Below are 18,001 nucleotides of genomic sequence, written 5' to 3' on the forward strand. Positions count from 1 at the left end.
AAATGACACCAGCAGTCACACTGCAATGACTCTTTAAATGAATGTCTGGAGACCCTGTGATACAGAGGAGACAGAATAAGGTCTGTCACTCTTTCTGCTAAACAAGCTTTATGTCCATAATCCTGGACTGAAAAAATATCTCAGGGACACGAAACCACCTGATAGATAGTCTCCTATAATGTAACCATTCATCCTGATGAGGAACACACTCCTCATTCACACAGACCTTTTCCAATAATACAAGCTTATAGTTAAAATATACCAGTTTCAGAGGATGCATAAATAGGACAGTTATTGACTAATGAAAGATAGATGGATGTACACATAAAGCACATTATGTGATTGTGGAATTTTTTAAGTACTAGTGAATCTGAATGAATGAAGTATTAACGAGTGACCGGGATGTTCATACATATGGAGGTTTGAGCAGCGTTCCCAGCAATCGTGTTCTCAGGCTGGAAGAACTGATCTTCTCCTCCTCGATGTCAGCGTGATGGGCGTCTTTCAACAGCTGGATCTCGTAAAGAACCAGTTCAGCCAATCCCTGCACAGACACCAACACTGTAAATAAATAAATGACCAAAAACGGGCCAAAAGCAGACAACAGCAAACTCCAAATGCACTGTGGTCAACATAGTATGTTCAAAGATCACAAACGTCTAGTTTATGACTTACTGAGGATTCAACATGTGAGTGGTGACAACAAATGCACATTAAACTTCCAGAGCAAAATACTTAAGTTTGTACATTACAATGCTTATAAATTAAGTTCTTAATATTATATAAAACACTATTGTACAAAAGTTTGGGGTCTGTAAGATTTTTGAAAGAAGTCTCTTCCGCTCACCCAGGCTGCATTTATTTGAACAAAAATACAATCCAAATTGTGAAATATTGTTACAATTCGAAATAACTGTTTTCTATTTGAATATATTTTAAAATGTAATTTTTTCTTGGGATTAAAGATGAATTTTCTGCATCATTACTCCAGTCTTGAGTGTCACATGATCCTTCAGAAATCATACTAATATGATGATTTGCTGCTCAAGAAGTTCTTTGAGATTCTTTGATAAATAAAGTGCAAACGAACAACATTTATTTGAAATAGAAATCGTTTATAACATTATAAATGGTTTTACTGTCAATTATGATTGTATTATTTTCCTTCATAAAAAAAATCTAACTAACCCCAAACTTTTGAACCATAGTGTATATATTTTGTATTATTTATTATTTAAATCTTTTAAATAGCTGAAAAAAAAAGTATAACGATTTACTTATAAAAGTATAACAAAAAAAAAAAATTCTAAGCACCAGAAAACTGCCAACGTTCTCACATTTTCCACACGCTTCCTGTTGACAGCTTCACCCCCTTTCCTCGTCTCCTCGCTGACCACAATGCACTGCAGCTCAGGGTCGGTTATAGAGGGGCCGAAGGGGTCCGAGAGAGGAACGATTTCATACTTGAGCGATGGTTTCACGTCGTTCAAAAAGTCCTGGAGCTTCTGGACGCGCTGATCGTATGGCTCTATCAACTCCTTCAAGACCTTATCTAAATTAGAATAAATATAAACCATTAGACAGTTTTTCTGTGGTTCAAACTGTTTCGTCACAGTTCCAAGTGGTTTATCAGTTGATGACAATGGAGGCATAACGTCTCGAATGCTAGTCAAGTCAAGTCACATTTATTTATACACACTGCTGGGCAAAAAAAAAGCTTAGCATAGAATATCCTTTAGCCATATTCTGCCAAAAAATTCAGAGAGAGCAATGGCTTTTTGAGTAGTGTATTTGCTTAAATTTGGCTAATTTCCTGACCAATAATATAAAGTTAAGACAACTAAAAGCTTAGTGTTTCCATTTTGGGCTTGGCTCAGAAGCATTCGATACAGATTCACTTTCTAAGCAGCTTCACAGTCATAACCAGGGAAATTACAGAATCAATATATCAAATATGAGACAAATTCAAATTCTGCTGCAAAGCAGTTCTAAAAAGACAAAAGTGTCATTCAGATAAAGTCAATTAGTTCAGTGTTGATTCAGTTCAGTTCAATAAACTGTGTAAGGTTCATCAATTATGAAATTAATTCAATTCAGCTACACACTTAAATTCCCACTGAAGTGCCTAATAGTAACGCGCAGCATTATTCAATGTGTTGACGTAATTTCCACTGAAATAGGAAGACAGGGCGGGGAATATCAAACAGCCCCTCCCCTTTTTAAATAATAGCCAATAGCATTTAGTTTCTATCACAGCTCGGCCAGAGCCGTTGAGCTCTGTAAAGCCGCAGTTTCCTCCTAATCTTTAACCGTTTCTCATTTAGCTTTAAAATACAGCATACTGTGTAGAATTCAAATGGGTCCGATATGTTTTCTGGTCTAGACTAAACTAGACTTTATTCGCCCCAATGAAAACCATATTTACATTGTCTGAATCATTCCCTATTCCCTATAGCCTATAGTCCACTATGAGCCATTCACCATGTAGAAAATACTAAATGTGTGAACAAGTAGCTGATTTTAGCCGGGGCTTCAGCGTCTATTTATAATGTGGGGAGCGGAGCTTTAGATTCTAGAGAGCATTTGATTCGAAAGAAAATCTTTTATTTCTTTATTCAATGCCATGAGAACAAGAGGTATTACATATTCACATTACATTAGCTGCCAGGAAATGAAAGAAAAAAATATACAATTGGACAGAAAATCTGATGAGAAGCTGAGGTGCAGAGTGATGTCATCAAAATTATTCATCCGTATTGGTGGGAATGAGAGACTGTACGTTTTGAATGCTTATATTTTCTAAATCCAAATTGTGTCATTGTTTTGGAGTACACTAGATTATAGATAACCTTAAGGCTAGCATATTCATACTAAAAGCCAAAAAACTTCAATTTTGATTTCACGGGGACTTTAAAAATAAAGGTTCCAATCAAATAAGGGTTTTTTCACAGCAATGCCTTAAAGAACCATTTTTGGTTCCCCAAAGAAGTTTTTTTCTTAGTGTGAACAACACTTTAATAATCTAAAGAAACTTTTTCCACTATAAAGAACAATTAATGCAATGGAAAAGTTCTATGGATGTTAAAGGTTCTTCGTGGAACCCTTAATGCCAATAAAGAACCTTTATTTTTAACAATGTATAAGCAGCTCGACAGAACACTATAGACAATTTATTAGACTGGTTATTCATCCAACAAAGCTTTCGAGAGGGGCTCCACTTACTTTTTAGGAGTTCCTGGTCACACACACCAATGACAAAACGTCTGTTGGCCAGCAGACAGGATATATTCAGCAGGGTCTTGTGGGCGCCATGTAGACGGTCAAAAGTGCCGCCAACAACCACATCACTGAACGTCTCTGAGGGTTTTAATTGTGCATCTCTTCCTCCTCTATCATCATCTTCCTCAGCGCTAACCTCTTTTAGTCGCGGGTACAGAAGCACAGATGAGAGACTCGGGGTGCAGACGTAGCAGTGACCTGTGTACTTCTGCAAACACTGGGTGACCAGCGAGGACTGGCCTGAATCTTGGATGGGGAAGTCTGTCAGCACGACTTCTGGCGAGTGGGACAGCGTCTGTGGGGTGGGAAACGGGCCGTTGTTTCCACTCAATGTTGTCGGTTGGCCACGGACATTAGTGAGCAGGACTCTGACGTCAAGGTGAGCGCAAATATCAGCTGCGTTGCTGTAAAGGCGGGAGATGAGAGTGCAAAGATCCACCACGGGTGGGATGTGGACGGGCCGCACCTGCCCACCTGTGCCCAGGTTCAGGCCGGGGTGGAGATGGACGTAAAGCGTGCGCTCAACCACCTGGGCGGCAGATGTGAGTACAGGCGCTATGCAGAGAGGAAGAACGTGTAACGGAGACGTAAGGACCAGGATACCGGTGCTGAACATGGACATGATTGACAGCTGATGGTGACTTTCTGGTCTGAGACGCTGAAAGATATAATATAGATATAACAGTTCACACAGTGATCATGGACAACTGCTTTATGTAGTCCTATAAGAATATGCTTATAGATACATATGATAATGCATATTTTAAATACTCACTTTGCAACTAATAAATACCACAAATAGATGATTATGTAGTTATGTTTTAACCTATGTAATGTTATTATCTTGTGTTTTTGCCTACAACTGTTCATTGTCTATGTATTATTGTACTACTATTGTAAAGCGTATTTATTCTCTGAAAAGGAGCTATAAAATAGAATCTATAGCTATTTAATCTTGCCATTTTGATTCAATTAATTCAATAAAACATGATAAAAAAATCATAATAATTAGAATAGAAATATTGCTGTTAGTCTTGGATCGTTTGATAAATTTCAATAAAAATTACTAATATTAAGGCTAGAATAAAACAAGAAAAAAACAGAATAGTGGAAATTTCATACACATACGTAAAAACCTTCAATAACTAATTTACTGAATCGGAACAACAGACATTGAAAAATTGCTGAGCTCTTATATTTCTAGTTATATATCGATGAATGATTCCAGGTTAGTGCAAAAACAACACAGCTGATCCGGAAAAACACACAGTAACACCACACTACTTCAGCAAAACCTACCTTGTATATTCTGCCGATTACGATGTTGAGAAATGCTAAATGCGGAATAATAATGCAGAAGACAACTGTCTAATATCAGCCTTCGTCATAATGACCATATAAAACACTAATGTTTTGCTCAGGAGAGCGAACTCATGTCCAGTTGACCTAGACGGCCATGTGCTGGAATACTGACTGCTGATTGGCTGTCAGAGAGAGTTCCTGCCCTTATGAATCATGGGAAATGTAGTTTATAAAGGCATTCAATTCCCCCAATGCTAACGAACTAATTTGTCACCAAATATGATCATATGTCTTCTTGTCATTTCAAATTATTTAGACGAATTATTATTTTTTATAAAATAACATAAAGTTAATAAAAAACAAGTTGCTTTAAATTAAAACAGCTCAAACATCCATTTTAGTCTGGGACTAGACTTAAGAAATGGAACTTTCTTGTATCCTACAGAAATGAGAAAACAACAACAACAACAACAACAACAATAATAATAATAATAAATACTTTTTGTAGGAAGGGCCTATTACTGTATTTATGACAGACCACTAAAAAGTATTAAAAGTACAGATTTTATTTGATAAAAATACAAAAATAACTTTTCAATTCAGAAATGTCTAATGTACGTAGTGACTATCTTTCTGTGCAGTTTAACAAAAATTGCATTAACAATTAACAATTAACAGCTAACAAAGCAGCGAATTTACAATGCCTATAACCATGTATTGTCTATTTACAAAATAGACAAGAAATATTTTTTCCCCCATTTCACACAATTTTTAGGGTGGCAAAATAGATTAAGTATATAAAGCATATTTGACATACATAAAAAACCTGAAATGTCACCAGAAACCTGAAACAAATGCACACTATTTTTCTGTACTAGCACAGTGTTAAGACTGAGGCCAGAAACAACACACAAATACATATACAAATCCTTGTCCAACTCATTGCAAGAGTATTGACAACAGTACTCAAGGGGGCGATAGAAATAACTAATTTTCTCAGCAAGATTTTCTGCAAATTTTCTTCTTGCCATTGCTAATGCTCACTGAGAATGCAAAGTGTACTTGCATTGCATTAAGAAGATTGTGCAAAACTGAGCTTACTAGATCGCATACTTGGACATCATTTGTTTCAAGCCTAAAAATTCAACAATTAAAATGGTAATAAACAACAGTTAATTATCAGTGGCATTGTGCTTTTGCCAAAACACATTCATAATGGAATAAACCTCAGTATCCGATATATGAAGCATTCAGGAGTTTCTACAAGACTTCTACAAACCTTCTTAGAATGTCATATTAGTCTCTCATAATAGTTTAGGCATCATTTTAAAAGAAAAGTAAAAAGATAAATAAAATCCAAGCTGGTGTTTTGACCACTGTTGGCCACCATATCAGTTTGATATCTAAATGTTTTATGGTGGATTTCTGTGGATCAAACTCATCAAGTTCTCTTATTTTAGGCTTTTCAGCGCATAAGGGTAGTATTTGAGGAAGATCCGGCGTGCAATGTCATATGTGTTGCCTAGAGGTTTGGACGGATATTTCCTCTGGTTGTAGACAAACCCTTTCTCAACCTGGAACACGGCCTGGTTGAACACGTCCTGTTTAAAGGGTCTTCCTCTGTCCAGACACTCCACTAGCATATTAACAAACAAGCCCCAGCGCTGTAAATAATAGTCTTCCACTAGACCACCCCACTCCTTGCTGGCGTAGTCCAGGATTTCCCCCTCGGGTCCCCATAGGGTGATCTGATTTCGTGCGTTAATATCATACAGCTGCGCCTCGTGCTCGTCCACACCCTGAGACTGAGCCTGATCAAGCCACACCCCCAAAAGGAAGTGTTCGTTGCTGGAAAGGAGGCGGTCCAGTTCAGGTAAGAGATCGTAGATAAGCACACCACCAGCGGTCAGGAGGTCAGGAAGCTTTTGGGCCTGAGAATCGAAAAAAGAAAATAATATTTCAAAGCTGTAATTTTGTATGCACTACGGGGATTTCAAACCAGCAGTGTAAGATTGAAACAGAGCACGTTTCACATGGTAAATTGGTCATGTGAAAGCAGAATGTGTATAAAAGCCTAAATTCAATCTGTTTATCATATAAAGCCATTGAGTCTCTTCAGAAAATTTTGACTAAATCGCTCAATTAAAATTTGTTCAAGGAAACTCAGGCATGTTCGCTTGAACCAATTCAATCTCATGCGTCAAGCAAGTACAGTTGAGCTTCTGTTTACATTCTCTGATCAATGATTATATATAAATAAAAGCCTAAATTAAATCTATTCATCATATAAAGTGATTGTCTCTTTAGAAGAACGGTCTCTTTATGAACTTTTTGAAGCGTCAAAGTGGTAGTTGTGTAGGGACAGAAAACTCTCAGATTTCATCAAAAAGATCATTTGTGTTCTGAAGATGAACGAAAGTCTTACGGGTTTGAAAAGACATGAGGGTGAGTAATTAATGACAGAAATTTCATTTTTGGGGAAACTATCCCTTTAAATTTTCAACTTGTAATCTAGTAGGACTGATTTGCTAGTTCATCAGTATAAAACCATAACGATTACGTTTGTGTTTACCTGGAAAGCATTCCGTATTTCCTTGTAGAATTCAGTTGTAAGAAGCTGAAGGGCTTGTCGCGTCACGTCCGCAAGATCATAGCGGAAGGTTTCCAGAGTGACTAACCCTGGTGATGCCTCGAACAGAAGCTTCCATGCCTTGTAGAAGTCAGCCGGTTTATACCAAATGTCTGTTTGCATGTGCAGGGACGGCCGATGTACCAAAGGACTCCGGTTGTGGTTCTTGTACTTTGGAAGAGTGCAGTTGTAGACGCTATGAAACAAGAGTTGCCAGGCCACTGTCAGGTTCTCATCCATGGTACCGTAGCGCCGCAAGGCGTACAGTGAGACCCACTTGGAAAGGTTGACAGGTTCTTTGCGCCAGGCCAGCTCAGTCATGAGTTCGTAAACAACTGGATTCTGTTCGATGCCTTCGGGAGTCAAGCCCAAACCCACTAGGGTTGAATTCGGGAAGCGGATGGCATTGAAGGGGCCGGAGTTAATGCTCTCCACCGTTCCAAACAGACCGCTATTCCCTCCAAAATTGTGAAGCATGCACCAGATAAACGGCTGGCCATAGAAAGAGTTTGTGGAAGAGTAGACAGGAATGGATTCAGCAAAGAGATCCAGGACAATCATGCGCCCCAGGGGGACGCCGTGTAACAAAGCCTTGACCTGGTCTGGTTTCCAGAACGAAGGGTCGCTGATAAATAGCCAGCCCTGCATCAGCCAAATTGCTTGAGGGTCCACTGCCAGAAAGAGAGAGAGTAAATGGGAGAGAATACGTAATCAACGCATCTGTGTAAGCAGTTGTGAGGGCGCCATGCCTCAACCCATCATGGGGTTGGGAACTCCAACTGTGCCTCAGAAAAGAAACGGGTCAATTGTGGGGTTTTAAACCAGAGCAAATGCAATCCGATGTGCCAAAGAAAAACGAGCAACATTAGGACAATACCACTTGTTATACCACAACACAAACTCTTGTTGGTGCAAAACGGGGTAACAGTGGCATAGTTACCTGAAGTCATAGTACTGAAAACGGCACGGCTGATAGATGCCAGGTAAGTGGGGTCTGAGGAGGCTGGGATCATCTCATTAAAGGTGTCTGTATTGTAAATGTGGTCTGTTCCAAACTCCTTAATGACCTGGGTCAAAAAGAGCGTTCCTATTCGCTGGAAGAGCGGGTCGCGTGGGTCCAGGACGTAGGCGCAGGAGTAGGTACAGTTAAAATGGCTCCAGGGGCTCAGCTTGGTCACGTTTGCTTGGGGAAACAACCTAGGGGACATTGCTAAATGTGATTATTTCACTATCCCACTATATCTTCACATATCTGGTAAACAGAAGAAAACACGTTATATGTTCTTTAGACATTTTTATTGCACTGATCAAATCCAAATAAATAATTATACTGTATATTATTATTTTTAACGCCATGTCAGCGACAAGGCTATTTTCATGGTAAATAACAAAAATCATACAATTAACAAAAAGCTATAATACAAGACAAAACTTAAACTTAAAATACATTAAATACATCAGTTAAACATATCTCTGTATAAAAAATGTATATTAAAAACAGGGCAGTCCAGTAAAATATATTTAACATTCATTGGAGTTTGACAAGGAGCCTTTCTCGATTGACCTAAGCGGCACCTAGTAAAAACAACTTTCATACTCCAGCAATCATACCTGGATTTGAAATTACTAAAAAAAAACTTCTTCTTATACTATGATTTATTTTATTGAACTTATTTTCATTATCCAAAGAAACATCTTACACAAGATTTGGGAAATCTAACAGTCCTAAAAATGTACTCAACAACAACCAAAAACACATGGAATCACAAGATCTAAAATCTGCACTCCTGAAAAATGTGAGAAAGACATATTTGAGGAATATTACCTGGTAATACCTTCAGGTACTATTCCTGAAAAAGCAGGCAATACAGGTATCATCCCAAAAGATCTCATACGGTCCAAGATTTTAAACTGCAGGAAATAAAAGGTACAATATTGAAAAGATTTTGAATAACAACATTTTGATGCATGACTATGTGCAACTAGATTTTTACATTTTCTGGTGGTCATTGCCTATGGTGGTCATAGTTGTGATAATGCTAGTGTTGTGGGTGCTTGGAATGTTTTTAGTAAGATAGGTTTTTAGCAACTTGATAAAGCTTGTTGTATGATTGCTACCCACAAGTCTCTATGACTGCCTCTCGACGTGGCTTAGATATTTTGGATTCTGGTCTAATCTCGAATTTTAATATCAGTGTAAAGTAAAGTATTTGAGTAAATGTAATTAGTTACTATACTTAAGTATCTTAATGGTTACTTCGTAGTTTTATTAATTATCAAAGATATTAGCAACTTTGACTCTACTTGACAACATTTTGAATAAGTATATGCACTCTTAACTCCAATACATTTGTAAGGAAGCTTGATTTCACCACAGAATAAAACATTTTAAAAGATAATTATGACTTTTTATCTCAGCAATTATCACAACATGTTATAACAGACAGTAACAACAAGAGTGGACAACAAAAAACATATAGAAAATTGGAAAGCATCGACTATATTGCACAAACCACATCTTGCTATTCTGACTTTATTTCACAGTTTTGCAAGATATAAAAAGTCAGAATTGTGCGATATAAAGTCAGAATTGCGAGAAAAAAAGTCCGAATTGCGAGTTTATATCTTGCAATTGCTATGTTCAAGCTTATTCCTAAATAGTAAATAATAAAAATAAAACCTGAAAAATAATACCACATCACTCCTCTCCTTTTTTTATCAAAGGTCTGCTCAGTACCTGCAGGTAGAGCTGTTTAACATGCCAAGACTGAGGAAGTGGTCCTCCCCACTGAAACAGGTTTCCCATCCGGTTCCACGCTAGAAAAGCTGGACCTGTGAAGAAGCGATCCATCTCAGTCTGGTTCAAACCGAGAGACAGATAAACCTACAGTCCATCAGGAAAAGAAAACAGGCAAATATAAAACACAATACTCTGAAAAATATACATTTATAAAACTGAATTCACAAATACTCTCACCTCTTGCCATAGCACCTCCTGTCCAGTGAATGCCAGTGGAAGATTTATGCCATTCAGTGCCATCCAATCAATCTCCCTTTGCCACCTCAGCCAATCCCACCACACGGAGGAGTAGCTCTGGGTACACACGTTCTGATAGTACCTGAACCTTCAGTTACACAAACACTAAAATAGATGAATTTGCTGAAATAGGTTTGCTGGCACAGCTCAATGATTGTTATCTCCTACTTGTGACGTACTTGGCAATACTATTTACTGTTTTGGAGCTGTAAGGAACATGACCTCATTCATAACGATATATTCACATTGTGTGGAAATCACAGTTCGCCGGCGTCTCTGAGAGTGACATAGTACAGGCCAGCTCATGCAGAACTAACAAGACAAACACACAATCAGACAACAAAAAAGGTCCGGCTACAACAAAACATCCGCATGAACAATAGCGGAGAGAATCAACAATGCTGCATTTTTTTTCATTGGCCTGCAAATCACCATATCTCTCACACACACACACACACACACACACACACACACACACACACACACACACACACACACACACACACACACACACACACACACACACACACACACACACACACACACACACACACACACACACACACACACACACACACACACACACACTGGGGGCTGTCCTGATTGGATCTACATGAGAAAATCTAGAAGAACGAAACAAAGATGCCTGTAGAAACATGCAAATAACAAAATGAACAAAGAAGACACATAGACAATCTTGCCTAGACAGCTAATAACGTGTGCATTAGTCAATTAGATTATAAAATTATGGTTTAGTTGCACAAATCTGAACTACATTACAATAAACATTAAATAGTCCAGCCTAATCACATTGAGAAAACTAGTGATGGTTACTAGTATTTTGTTTGATGTCTGTGCTACAACAGACATTAAATGTCAGTCCTTTTGCAAATATTTTATAGAAATATGCAGTATATCAATTTTGCTTGACCAATATGGATTTTTCAATACCTGATAATTTCTCAAATACATTTTTTTTACACAATATTTAAAATGAAAACATTTTGCACAAAATTCACAAAAAATTTAAACAAAAAGTTATGAGAACATACAGCCAGTTTATTTTGAACGGGCATAAAGAGGAATATGTTAATCGATATGATAATATCAAAATGAGCATGATAATATCAAAATGAGTCCAAGTATGGAAGGTTGCAAGAAATGGGGGGAGACGAAATGGGGGGAGAAGTAAACGTGAAAGTCAATTTGGATTGGGATTGATGTGTAATATAGGCTGCCCCATTGGCATAAAGAGGTATGTTAATCGATATAATAATATTAAAATGAGCAAATATCACTAATATATCTAATTTTTGTATAACAAAATATCTGTGAATTGTTGGAACAGGTATGAGCTTCAGTCCCTATAGGAATAAGAAATTTGCTGAACATATATCAGATTTAAGAATTAAAATGCATGCATATGATAAACGTGACAAATTATAAATATGTAAATGCTATGAGCGCTTCATAGGAACATTTAAGTCTGAAACACTCACCAAAGCTTCATTAACTTGAATTAAAATGCATCAAAAGTTATTAATCTATGATAGAAAACTGGAGAGTGTTTCCCAAACGATTGTTCTCGTCAAACAATAAAATCACATCACAATAATAATCAATTCTACTGTGACATCATTTAGTTGCCATGTAATGTCATTTATCTGTCTTTTTTTTTTACATATGATGTCATATACGGGTCAGTGACAAATAAATAATAATTAAAAAATAATAATACATAAAATTAACAATTCATTTTATACTCTGTGGAATGTGTTTGATATATTTTGAAACTTTCTTTTTTTACTTATAATTTGTAGTCTAAATCTCGAATCACTTGTTTGCAAGCTACGGGGATTTTTTTTTAATGTATACCTGTGTGGTGTTTTGATGCGCAGGACGCCGGTGAGAGGAGGCAGGGGTCGGGGGAGATTTAACTGATCTCCAGACCAGGACACATGACAGTTGCAGAAGTATTTCAGATAGTTGTATATCCCGGTGGCCACCGCGACCCCCGTGCTGCCCACTGCTACGATCTTGTTGTTTTTCGCGGATCTCAGCTCACACACGTCTAAAGATTCATTAGACAGAGTCCTGTTGACTGACACGATGAAATCCCGAGATCTGTTGCCCAGCAGTCTCCTGAGCAGGTCCACCACAGCTCTGGACTGAGTTTTATCGCTCGCCTTCGCTCTCAGATGCGCGAGAGTCTGAAAGTCGCTGCAGACCGACTGCAACAATGTAACAAACAAAAGCGCGAGCAATGCGCTGCGGTTACAATGTCTCATTTTGAGTTCTGTGACGTCAGTTGCATCGGTGCAACAGATGTAGGTTTTAAACTTTACACTTTTCTACTATTGATTTCCTTCGCGGGAGCAGGAAGCAATGTGTGTCAATGGGGAGGCAGACGACCAATCACGAGACTGTCTCAATGGCCTCTGAAGAGCTTGAACCAATGAGAATTCCGGATTGAAAGAAAACGAGGAAACTCTGTATTCATCACATGATTCCGTTCCATTGAATGTGTGTGATCCCTATCATGACATAAACAACTGGTTTTATGAGCCTGTTTGACAGTATAAACAAATAACAATGTTGTTTATCAGGAAGAAAATTATGAGGAAAATTATAGAATATTGTCAAAGAGTGGATGATTATTATTAAACTTTCCAATTCAAATGGGCGGTGAAATGCACATTTTTGATTACAATAAATCGAACAACTTTCCAGAAAATAGTTATAAAGCCAAAGGCAACTGGGGCAAGTACAATAAGGAAAATGGTAAGGTAGATAAGGAAGAACCCTAGGATCGGGAACCAGACTCTAATTGGCACATATTTAAATAAATGTTAAATATACTAAATTCTGATAGTAATGAAATAATAATGATTATTATTCCCTATGTATAGTAATAATTACATTGTTATTTAATAAACAATTATATTAACTACAGTAAAGCAACATAATGCATGTATCATTTTATTTTATTTTATTTTATTTTATTTTATTTTATTTTATGAAGAAGATACAGCAATGAGGAAGGCATTGCACATTCATTGGAATAAATCAGTGTATTTAAGTCAGTGTATGTGTGTCCAAACTTTTATTTTGAAGGGTCGCTTGACGGAAGTCAATGCATCGTCCTGTGTGTAAAAGTTACTGTTCAGAATTTGTTATTTCGCTATTTTCATGAAACTTCATGAAGGATGTGAGTCCTAAATATTTAAATACTTTTTTTGTAGTTTTATAAACTATATATTTATGAAAAGATTAGGAAGCCCAGAAAGTTGATAGGAAGTAAGCACGTGGAGATTTGCACATTAAATACCTCCTCCTCTAGGTCTCTATTGATTCTACTGGAGCATCTGTTTGAGAACTGCACTGATGATATGTGAAGCTCGCTCACTGTGAATTATTTCACAAATCTCTGATTATTGTTAGCATAAGCAAGAACTGTATTCGCATACATGCACACATTGTAGTGAAACGCTGTTATATGAGCTATTTCACAGATCTGTGTTTATTGTAAAGATGTCAGAAGAGGTCTTGCTGGCTCGTGTGAAGGCATTGGAAGAGGAGGTGGGGAGACTGAAAGCTCAGCTGAAAGTAGAGAGAGATGGAGCTGGGACAGAGGAGAGAACTGAAGCATCAGACAGCTTCAAACACCAGAAAAGTGAAGAGAACAGATCCAAACAGAAGAAACGAGGAGCAGAAAGACCCTTTGACTTCTCTGCCCACCCTCGCAGACATGTGGCACTGAGGCTGGCATATCTCGGCTGGCAATATCAGGGCTTCGCTGTCCAAGAAAACACAGAGAACACCGTTGAAGCCCGGCTTTTTGAGGCCCTGCTGAAGACTAAACTGATCCAGGACAGACAGACCTCCAACTATCATCGCTGCGGCCGCACAGATAAAGGAGTCAGTGCTTTCTCTCAGGTACTGTGATCTGATTTTACTGAATGCTGTAATAGCAACTTAGTTATGATGATATTCAATATCATCATGTTTTCATATTTTCCAGGGTTCCTACAATCTTGGAAAATAGAGAGTAAACAATAATGTATTATACAGCTGATCCAATATCCTTTTTCCATGTGTCTGATAACCAATATACTGTAATAACATCATTAACCTTAACAACTAAAAGCATAACATGAATAATACAATTATTATAAATTATTATTTTAATAATTATTTTTATTATTAAACTCATTACATTTAAGCATTTATTCTGATCTGAACAGATCTGTAGTGTCATGAATTCTTGATTTTAATTTTTTATATATATATATATTTATATTAGTGCTGTCAAATTGATTAATCACGATTAATCACATCTAACATAAAAGTTTGTGTTTATATTAAATATGTGTGTATATACTATATATATATATAATTTAATTAGTAAAGTTATGGATTCTTGATATTTACTTTTTCTCCAGATTATATCCAACCAATCTATGTATCTGTAAGTTTCTGATAACTTATATTCAGAACCAATTTTTTAATTATTTAATTTTGACGCAATGATAATAACAATGAAAAACAAACATTCAATTATAACAACTGAAAAGCATTACATGAATTGCAAATATCTTTTAATATTATTTATTCCATTACATTTATTTTTGTGAACTTTATAATAAATATATTTTCATATTTTGTAAAGTCATTGATTTTCTTCTCCAGGTTATATCCATTGATCTGCGCTCCACGCAGTACGGAGGAGGTTTAGGTGTGACTGTCCCGGCTGACGTGGAGGTCAAAGGCAAGGCTTCTGCAGAAGAATTACCCTATGTGAAGATGCTAAATCGAGTCCTGCCACAGGACATCAGGATACTGCAATGGGCCCCTGTAGAAAGCGGCTTCAGTGCTCGCTTCGACTGCCAGTCCAGAACATACAGATACTACTTTCCTCGTGGAGACTTGGATGTGGAACGCATGGGAGAGGCTGCTAAACGGTCAGTAGATGAAAACTTCAACACACTATAACCGTATCTACTATGAGTCTGCTCAAAGAATATTATGTACAGTCACTCAATTTAATTTAAACATTTGATTAAATAAAATAATACCTCTGAATTGATGAAAAATACTCCATGTCTTTATTTTGGAGTTGTTCTAGCTGCTGTTAATTTAATGGACAATGTGTTCAGGAGCTCGGTCACAATGGCTTCTTCTTTGTGTTTCCCTGGCCATGCAGGTATGAGGGAACACATGACTTCAGGAACCTGTGTAAGATGGACGTTGGTAATGGAGTCTTGCAGTTCCAAAGGACCATCTTGTCTGCCACGGTCCAGCCAACCCAACCCAACCCCACCTGTCCTGACGACCCCCACCAACTCTACGTCTTCCAGGTCAAAGGTCTTGCTTTCCTTTATCACCAGGTAAGAAACCCGCCTCATACTGGAGGCCATCAATGCTAAAGCAGTGGTTCTTATCAAGGGGACTTAAAGGAAAATTCCGGCCAAAAATGAACCTAGGGGGAAATAACACATGGGTACCGAATCGACCGTTCTCTGGGATGCGTTATCTTTAGTTTCAGTTTGACCACAGATGAGCTTATAACGCTATGTATGGGGCTGTATGGGGCATAGAAAAAAATCGCTAGTTAATACCACTAACGAGGCTCAAAATAGCCCCACACTAACACGGTAGCATAATTAGGGTCTCTACCTGCAAACCGAAGCATTGAGAACTTTGTAAGTGTACAGACAGTTTAATAAGGAGATACTTTATAAAGACAGTACACTTCGCGTAAATAGGCAAGAGCCATCTTTGTAAAACAGTCTCGACCAGTCAAACCACGAACGCCGGCGTTCGTGGTTCGACTGGTCGAGACTGTTTTCCAAAGATGGTACGATTATCATGAAAACGCATCCCAGAGAGCGGTCGACTCGGTACCCATGTGTTATTAACGTCTAGGTTCATTTTTGGCCGGAATTGTCCTTTAACATAAGTCAAAACAAGCTTTAGAATAAGCTAAATGACTAAAAATCAATATATATATTTATTTTTTAATTTTAATTAACCTCAACAACTGTCTTCAAAAACCTGGATATAAAAGTTACCTCATTTTAAAATTGTGAAACCATCTCAACAAGTTAAAGATCTTTGTTTTGTTTAAAAAAAACTAGTATGCAGGATTCAGTAGTAGCAGTAACTAGTATTCCATTCTGATCATAACTGATCTTTGCTTTTGCAGGTTCGCTGCATGATGGCTTTGCTGCTGCTGATTGGACAGAAACTCGAAGCTCCAGAAATCATTGATCAGCTGATGGATGTGGAGAAAAACCCAAGGAAACCTCAGTACAGGTGGGTTTTATTTCAACAAATTAATGACCGTTAAAATCAAAATTGACAATTATTTTTTATGGAATATGCAGTTTTTATTATAAATGATTTTATCTGTGCATATCATTTTTTTAAATTCTTACACCCTCTTAATCCTGAATCAAAATAAGTTTATATCCTTCTTGCACCGATATCTCTTCTCTGATGATGTTTTCTGGCATGAGGGCGGGGCGACCTGTCACTCACATGAGATTGACCAATAGCAAACCACAGCCATCCAATCAATTCCCCATTGACTAATCAAAATCATTTATTCTTGTTACAGAAGTCATTTTTCTCGCAATAGGAAAGAAAAGTCTATCGCACAACTATCGTTTAATTCTAGTTCCTGTGTTCTGTAGTATGGCGGTGGATTACCCTTTGGTTCTGTATGACTGCCACTTCGAGGCTGTGAATTGGAGAAATGAAACGGAAGAGGAGAACCACGTCCTGAACTCACTGCACCAACACTGGGTTCAGAATGCAGTCAAGACGCAGGTTCTGCTCGCCATGATCCAAGGCCTTCAGAACACATCCACAGGTGTGTGTTTATCTAGAAACTATTGATGTCTGGAGTGACATACTGCCTCCCATTTATCTTAAAATTAGCTTGTGAGACCATTATAAAAAGTAATTTTTCTGTTTTTGTATTTTAGAGATGACTTCTCTGCAGTGTTGGCTCATGGAGGGATCCAGGCAGAAGAAGTACCAGCCTCTTCTGGAGCGGCCGCGCTGCCAGAGTTTGGAGTCCAGGATCCAGCACTTTGTAAAGAGGGGAAGACTGGAGCAGGAAGAAGGAGAGAACGGGGAGGAGATGACCGTTTTCAGGGGGAAAAAATCTAAACATTCCCATCTGACAAACACAAACCAACTCCAGGAGCAGAACCACGGAGCAAAGACAGAGGAAAACTTAAAGTTATGAACCTTTATGGTTTCTGCTGTGACACTTAGTGTGTACAGAATGATTTGAAGGCAAAACAGGTCATTTTTTTTTTTTCAATTGTCTACCTTGCCCAAAGTTACGCTTTTATTAAAGGATTCATCCATGTGTTCTGATCATGTGGATTTGAAAATGAGACTCTGTCCTTCATTTATACACAACATCAGGGTGGAGATGTGGCTTTAAAGCTGGAAATCACCAATTATAGTCTCTTTATTGCCTTGGCTAAAGTTACTGACTTAAAGATATTAAATCCATGTGGTTGATGCTGCTTTTTTTATGTCCTTCTTTGTAAATATGTAACTTTATTATGTAACTGAAAAAAATCAGTTCAACGAAATGAACTGATGCTAATTCAAATCTGTTTAGTTATCCTTTCAATTATTCTTAAAAATCTTTAACTATTTATGCAGTTTCAAAAAATAATTTTCTTACACTTTACAATAAGGTTTCATTGTTAACATTTAATGCATTAGCTAAC

General features: G+C 37.5%; 3 protein-coding genes across 3 annotated transcripts in view; 1 reads left to right on the forward strand and 2 right to left on the reverse strand.

The window, feature by feature from the left end:
* coasy (CoA synthase) overlaps positions 1-4,775 on the reverse strand; it is a 9,691-nt gene extending 4,916 nt beyond the window's left edge. The window contains exons 1-4 of the mRNA XM_077245329.1: positions 4,579-4,775; positions 3,223-3,937; positions 1,338-1,552; positions 413-544 (exon numbers count right to left, since the gene is read on the reverse strand). Coding sequence (XP_077101444.1) covers positions 413-544; positions 1,338-1,552; positions 3,223-3,901 — 1,026 coding nt within the window. The 5' untranslated portion in view covers positions 3,902-3,937; positions 4,579-4,775. The remainder of the gene's footprint in view (positions 1-412; positions 545-1,337; positions 1,553-3,222; positions 3,938-4,578) is intronic.
* Positions 4,776-5,129: 354 nt separating this feature from the next.
* Positions 5,130-12,669, reverse strand: naglu (N-acetylglucosaminidase, alpha). Its single transcript, XM_077245307.1, has 7 exons — positions 12,123-12,669; positions 10,188-10,335; positions 9,948-10,094; positions 9,036-9,121; positions 8,151-8,407; positions 7,154-7,881; positions 5,130-6,512 (listed from the first exon to the last, which is right to left on the reverse strand). The coding sequence occupies exons 1-7, from the start codon at positions 12,533-12,535 to the stop codon at positions 6,033-6,035; spliced, it is 2,259 nt and encodes a 752-aa protein (XP_077101422.1). The 5' UTR covers positions 12,536-12,669; the 3' UTR covers positions 5,130-6,032.
* Positions 12,670-13,349: 680 nt separating this feature from the next.
* Positions 13,350-17,653, forward strand: pus3 (pseudouridylate synthase 3). The gene is made up of 7 exons (XM_077245337.1): positions 13,350-13,455; positions 13,760-14,183; positions 14,937-15,208; positions 15,451-15,634; positions 16,453-16,562; positions 16,943-17,121; positions 17,237-17,653. The coding sequence occupies exons 2-7, from the start codon at positions 13,779-13,781 to the stop codon at positions 17,500-17,502; spliced, it is 1,416 nt and encodes a 471-aa protein (XP_077101452.1). The 5' UTR covers positions 13,350-13,455; positions 13,760-13,778; the 3' UTR covers positions 17,503-17,653.
* Positions 17,654-18,001: the final 348 nt, after the last annotated feature.

The sequence above is a fragment of the Siphateles boraxobius genome, unplaced genomic scaffold (genome assembly GCF_051911475.1).
Source record: "Siphateles boraxobius isolate OS27281-9 unplaced genomic scaffold, OSU_SipBor_1 26, whole genome shotgun sequence".
NCBI classification, from domain to species: domain Eukaryota; kingdom Metazoa; phylum Chordata; class Actinopteri; order Cypriniformes; family Leuciscidae; genus Siphateles; species Siphateles boraxobius.